This window comes from Anticarsia gemmatalis, chromosome 27, assembly GCF_050436995.1.
Source record: "Anticarsia gemmatalis isolate Benzon Research Colony breed Stoneville strain chromosome 27, ilAntGemm2 primary, whole genome shotgun sequence".
In the NCBI taxonomy this organism is placed as follows: domain Eukaryota; kingdom Metazoa; phylum Arthropoda; class Insecta; order Lepidoptera; family Erebidae; genus Anticarsia; species Anticarsia gemmatalis.
In genome coordinates this window covers 2146167-2152673 of record NC_134771.1, presented here as the reverse complement: position 1 = coordinate 2152673, position 6507 = coordinate 2146167, and the positions used below count along the sequence as shown (strand labels likewise).

The following is a 6507-nucleotide window of genomic DNA, read 5'->3' as shown; positions in this document are numbered from 1 at the left end:
AACCTGATGCACTGTTTAGCACTCATTGTTATTATGTTTTTTATTACAAACACCATAGTTAAACAGTTTCGCACTTATTACACGTATGAGAATAGGTTTTATACACTTTATTTAACATTTTCGCAATATTTTACTGCGCTGAATATTGAAGTGACGTGAGAACTGTGTCACACGTTACGAGGCAACGCGAAATCAATTAAAGTTGCACTAGGTCCCCGAAAATTCACGTAACACTTAGAGCTTCAACTGTTTCACTAATTTATTTGTTCTGTAAGAAGGTATAAGGGATTTACAAATTATATATTCAGTTCTACCCATAAAATGTGTCTCTTATGGGACACAATGAAATCTGCAGAGTTTAAGGTCAGGAAAAGGACAGGGAACTTATTTTAGGAAATGTTAGAAAGAGAGGTATAGTGAAGATCAAGGTAATGTAAAAGGGCTTGGTATCCTCGGATATTTGATCGAAAACCAAAACATTTTCTTTCGACATGTTTTATTTATTTTTGTAGGAAACTAGGCTCTTTTTACCAATAAAATGGTATGAAGAAATTAAACTAATTTCCAAAATAATAAGCAGAAAAAGATTATAAGTTATTACTACGGAACCACTTTAATACAATTTTATAAATGGGTATTACTCAAAAATAATTTAAATGATTAATTGTATATAAATGTTATTATTGATAGCTTCTAATAATATCTTGGGATATAAATCTCGTGTGAGACACAATTTTATCGATTGGTTGGTACTTGTTATGCGCAGATGAATTATTAGCACATGCGCAATGGGATGAGTCCCGGGCTGGTGTTATTTATAGTAAACGTCATAAGTATTCCTTTTTTAGAGACATATTTACATAAACATATCTTTGAATGTAACTTTTTTAGCAATTAAATTATTTAACCAGTTTAATATGATAAAAGTCTATATAAATTCGTCTCATATACGAAATAAAACACATCACTATTAACGTTCATTCGCCTTTTTCATTCATTCGCTTTTTTGACAATAATGACGTCTCAACTGTTTGACGTTATCAACCATCCGTCAGAAAGCGCGCGAATGCATTATTTTGTTTACTACATAAATATTATACATTTATAATCAAAATGTGTGGTTTACATACAGAAGACCCATTGTCTGTTCAAATAAAGATAGTTAGGAAGTATTTGAAGATGAAAATCATGGCGGATAACGTAACATTTCGCGGACACACGCAAGACAGAGATCATGTTTATGAACTTTTCAAAAGAACTGTTGTAAGCGGTGAATCTCACTCAGCTTTGATGATTGGACCTAGAGGAAGCGGCAAAACTACTGTAAGTATTGCAATCCAATTTAATTGAGACATAACACTTAGTTTAAGCATTTTAAATGTGCTTGTAAATCGGTAACCTATTATGCAACTTAGATTAGTTTTGATCTTAAAAGAACGATTGTTTGGTGTCATAAGTACTGTTTGTGACATCAAACACCGACAATCAACATTCAGTATTAGTATTACCACGTTAAGTTTATGATGGTAGTTAAAAGTATAAATCTAAGTTATGATTAAACCAATATGAATCATAATTTAGATATATATTTTGAAAATAGATTACAGCCCCAACATTCTGTCTCTCTTTGTTAATAATATTTTGTCTTTCTACAATATTTAATTTTGTTTCCAGCTAATTAACTCAGTGCTACACCAAATTAGCAAGGAGGTGGATCTATCCAATGATGCTATTATTGTGAGACTGAATGGCTTGATACATCATGATGATAAAATAGCACTCAAGTCTATTACTGCTCAGGCAAGTAAATATTGTTATAAGAATATCTATAGTGTGTTAAGAAAGAAGGCTTCTTTACCTGTATATTATAAGAGGCAGTGTTTAATGACTGACTGATGTTTCTGAGTACATTTAGCGGTAGTTTATCTAATCAATAGTATATTTTTTCTATGAGTTTTAACTCTATTGAATAGATAAACTGCCGCTAAATACACCTCAGAAACCGGGGGTGAATAGCAATATAATCATAGCAATGCACAACTGAAATGAATGAGATCAGAAACTTTAATTTTTTGATGGAAATAATTGTTCAACTCTTTCCATGTATTTCTATTCGTTCTTTTCAGGTATTTCTATTTGATTTTTCTAATTTAATGCAAATTCATCTCCATGGCTTGTAGAATTCTGGTTATATTTATTATTATTAGAAGAATGTGTGGTAAAAATAATGTTTTGAAATATATATAGTAAATTACCAGGATACAGGCATTAACCACTTGTATACAACTGCATGCCTGCTAATAAATAATAATAATATTACATACTTTTTGAATATTAAAGCTGTCTAAATGGGCCTCTACGTGTTGGCTTCAGCCCCACGCACGCCTTCTAAAAGTCCCGAGATAATGAACAGACATACAAATAATAATAATGTATAACAAGCAGTAAATTTTTTAAAAGTACCTACATTCATCAGTAACTTGTCAATACTTAAAACCAACCAATACCTTTCCAGATGCAACTAGAAAACGCAGTAGGTGACCGTGTATTCGGTACGTTCGCAGAGAACCTCGCCTTCTTACTAAGTTGTCTACAGAGCGGTGCTGACAGGCGTTGTAAAAGCATGTTGTTTATATTAGAAGAGTTTGACATGTTCTGTCATAGTGGACGTACACAGACGTTGTTGTACAACTTGTTTGATATCACTCATAGTCAGCAGGCTCCGATGTGTGTGTTAGGTAAGAATTAAAATTATTATTTTTATACTCTAGACTATTATAATTATTATGACCAAGAGGGAGACCCAAGACCACGTGGACAGAAGTGTTGCGGCGAAACATGAAGGCATGTGAGGTTGAGGAAGACGACGTCAAGGATAGGGCGAAGTGGAGGAAAGGTGTCAGGAAGGCTGACCCCACTACCATATGGGACGAATAGCCAGGAAGAGAGAGATACTCTATATTATTATTATATGTTTGAAACAGCAGTTATAGTCAAGTGGTTGGTGGTTCGAACTCAAGACATAAGTCATTGTTAGTAGTAGTGTTATCAATGACTTTTCGAAGTTATGTGTGTATTAGAAATAATTATCACTTGTTCCAATGGTCAAGGAAAATTACTTACTAAAAAATTTAAGAGGTTGATACTTTACAGGCCTTAAAATTGTTTGACACATTTCTAGACAGTCTAAGATGCAATGTCCTCAACTAAAACTTGGATAATGTTGTGAACTCATGGATTAACTCCCCCCTCATTACGGGAGGAGACTCTTACCCAGCAGTAGGACATTAATGAGTTACATTTAATTCTATCTATCTAATCCTTTCGGTCTGTTTACAACTGCACTTATTAGTCTATCTATGCTTTCATTATTTATTATTAAACTCATTTATATTATTCTCTCAGGTATAACAAACCGAATAGACGTAATGGAGCTGCTAGAGAAACGCGTTAAATCTCGCTTCTCTCACCGGCACATATTCATGTTTCCTCACGAGGACCACCAGGCGGCGCCACATGTACAGTACTTGCAGTTACTCGTACAGTTGCTCAGTATGCCCGCCACTGGGGGTAGAAAGAAGAGAAGTAGAAGAAGTACTGGTAAATAATTAAAAATGTATTAAATAATACTAATATTATAAATGCGAAAGTTTGTGAGTATGTATGGATGTTAGTTAATCTTTCACCCAAATACTACTGAACCGATTACGATGAAATTTGGTATATAGGTAGCTGAAGACCCAGAATAACACATAGGATACTTTTTATCCCGGTGTTCCTGAGGGATTGGGATTTACACGGGAAGGGTTTTCACGCGGACGAAGTCGCGGGCGGCCTCTAGTAACGTATTTTTACGAAATCATCCACGTGAAAAGATTTCCCGGAGATTAATGCCTTTTCTCAAAAAACACTCTATTCGCCTATTGATAAAAACGGCTTTTTCTTCTTATCGTATGGTTAGTGGTCAACCTAGTGTCAAAGTTGTTCAAGCCGTCCGAAGGCCTTTGACGTGGCTTAACGACTGTTAACTTATTGACAACAACCAGGACCGACATTTTACGTGTCCTTCTAAACACGGAGACGCCCAGTTCAAATAGAACTAAATGGTCACCCATGATAAGACCGCGATGAAAGTTGTTTTTTTGAAACTATTTCTAAGCTCAATTTCATCGATATCAGCACAGCAGTTAAGTCATAAAAGCATAATGTACAGACCGACACTTTTACATTTAACTTTATAATATCAACAAAAAATCCACAAAATTACATTTTAAACTAAAATTTTCTAAATTCCAGTTACCCAGGACGACATAGACATCGACCAGGCATCGAACTCGCTACCTCCACAACTACACTCCAGGGTAGACTTGCAGCAACTGAACGCAGAGTTCGTAGAAGATTGGAACTGTCACGTGAAGTCTTTGACTGAGGACAGCAAAGTGATAGATGCGTTAGAAAAATTATGTTACTATACCGTAAATGAACAGATTTATAGAAATGTATTGGTGAGTATTTTATTAATATTTTGTTTTAACATGGTTGCTTAGCAGTCGAAAAAATAAGGCTTTAAATTATTTGTTTAGTTATATTTTATTTAATACTGTGATATTGGCGGAATTAGGCGTAAAGCTAGTATGGCTACAAAGCTAAACAAGCAAATATTAATATTTTTTTACTAGACACTTACTACGTATTGTAGCTTGGAGACGACTTCGGCAGTCTATTTAGACAGTTTGCCGCCATGCTGCGGTCTCAAGTTTGAATCCCGGTTCAAGGTTTCTGGGCAATAAAATTTTAATAATTCATTTTTGTGGTCTGGGTGTTAATTTATACAATTTCTGATCACGTTTCGGGTCGTGCTGTTGGTCTTATCTTATTTCTATTAGAATATTCTCAATAGTAGGTCATAGATTGGTATATGAGACTAACATGATTAATGGCGAAACATGGGTGTATTCACACCATCCTCTCTTGATCTCTTTTAATACTAATTACCAGATGTGATGAGTGTATGTGAGCCTAGAAGAACCATACCCGTCCTGGGAATCATTATATTACTTAAGAGTTTTTCGAAACAAACTTAAATATAGTATTTTTATTTTTTCAGTTCGAACTAGTATCAAAACTATCAGAAAACCAGCCATTCATAGACGTGGCAGACCTCCAAGCGATCATAGACAAAACTGTAGCGCCGAACCATAGAGTAAAGTTGATACAATCATTGTCTGTGCTTGAATTGTCTTTGCTAATTGCTATGAAACATGGTATGGAGATATTTGATGGACAGCCTATGAATTTTGAAATGGTTTTACATAGGTTAGTAAATATATATTTATTGTGTACATGCATAATACATATATCGGACCTTTAGAATTGTACTAACTAACTCAAAAATCGTTCTTTCTGAACGCAAAAAATGTAGTTGAGAATTGGTAAATACACCCACGTTTTACAATTTAATTGTTAGTCCCATATACAGCCTACATTTAGAAACTAACAATTTACTATACTGCAATCGTATGTGGAACTGTTTTAACTTATTTAAGAAGTAAACCATGAGTCTTTATCTCTGCAATTTCACCGAAACAGTTTCAGTCATTTAGCCAATTAAGCGAGATAAACAGGCACATAACAGTTACTTTCGCTTTAACAACAACAAAATATTTTTTTCATAATTTCAGATACCAAAAATTCGCCAACACGAACTCCTCAATGCAATCAGTCCCCCGGCCAGTAATACTAAAAGCATTTGAACATCTACAAGAGTTGGAACTGATAGTGTCAGCGACTAAACACGCTTATAAAGCTGAAGACACATGCAGCAGAGTCCAGAAGGAGTACAAACTGTACAGTCTGGCCGCGCCCTTAGATGATATTAATGAGAGTGTCTTAAATAATCACTCGCTACCGACCGATTTGACTCATTGGTATAATAATTCTGTAGATTAGGTAGTGAAAAAATAAGTTAAAGTCAGCTGCTGATTGTTATAGTCGGCGGCTGACTGTTAAAGTTCGTCGACGAATTTCAGCAGAGATATGTAGTAGTAAAATAAAGAGTGTTTTTGAAATTTTTGATTTGTAAAGTCGTAAAGTCAGGTGCAGACTTTAAGATTATGGCGTCAAGTCAGTAGCCGACTGTACGATTGTGGAGTAAAGTCAGCTGCTGACTGTAAGATTACGGCGGCAAGTTAGTAGCCGACTGTACGATTATGGAGTTATGTAAGTCGCCAACTGTAAGATGACTGCGTAAAGTCAGCCGCTCTCTGTAGCATGTCGTTGCTCACTACACACGGCATAGTATATTTTCAACATTTTTTTACTGAAAATATTTTGTACCTTTTGCAATTAATCATGAAGTGCCCTTATTGTAGAAATAAGTATTATTTATTGTAATGATTAAGATAAAATAAAGTGTAGATTTTTTATTTATTTATTTCATTTTCAATTCTTAATATAACATTAGTAAATAAGTATTATTACTATTTCTCGTGCAATTAGTAATATAAA

The 6507-nt window shown here is 34.4% G+C and overlaps 1 protein-coding gene across 1 annotated transcript; it reads left to right on the top strand.

Annotated features, from left to right (window-relative positions):
• The first annotated feature begins 1022 nt into the window (after positions 1-1022).
• Positions 1023-6429, top strand: Orc4 (origin recognition complex subunit 4). Its single transcript, XM_076132355.1, has 7 exons — positions 1023-1323; positions 1675-1800; positions 2516-2738; positions 3406-3600; positions 4297-4505; positions 5108-5316; positions 5682-6429. The coding sequence occupies exons 1-7, from the start codon at positions 1114-1116 to the stop codon at positions 5947-5949; spliced, it is 1440 nt and encodes a 479-aa protein (XP_075988470.1). The 5' UTR covers positions 1023-1113; the 3' UTR covers positions 5950-6429.
• Positions 6430-6507: the final 78 nt, after the last annotated feature.

Excerpts from the sequence above, each read along its gene's own strand:
- Orc4 (XM_076132355.1), top strand. The coding sequence starts at position 1,114 with ATGTGTGGTTTACATACAGAAGACCCATTGTCTGTTCAAATAAAGATA. Across the intron at positions 1,801-2,515 it reads TCAAGTCTATTACTGCTCAG|ATGCAACTAGAAAACGCAGT; the intron begins GCAAGTAAATAT and ends ATACCTTTCCAG. Across the intron at positions 3,601-4,296 it reads GAGAAGTAGAAGAAGTACTG|TTACCCAGGACGACATAGAC; the intron begins GTAAATAATTAA and ends TCTAAATTCCAG.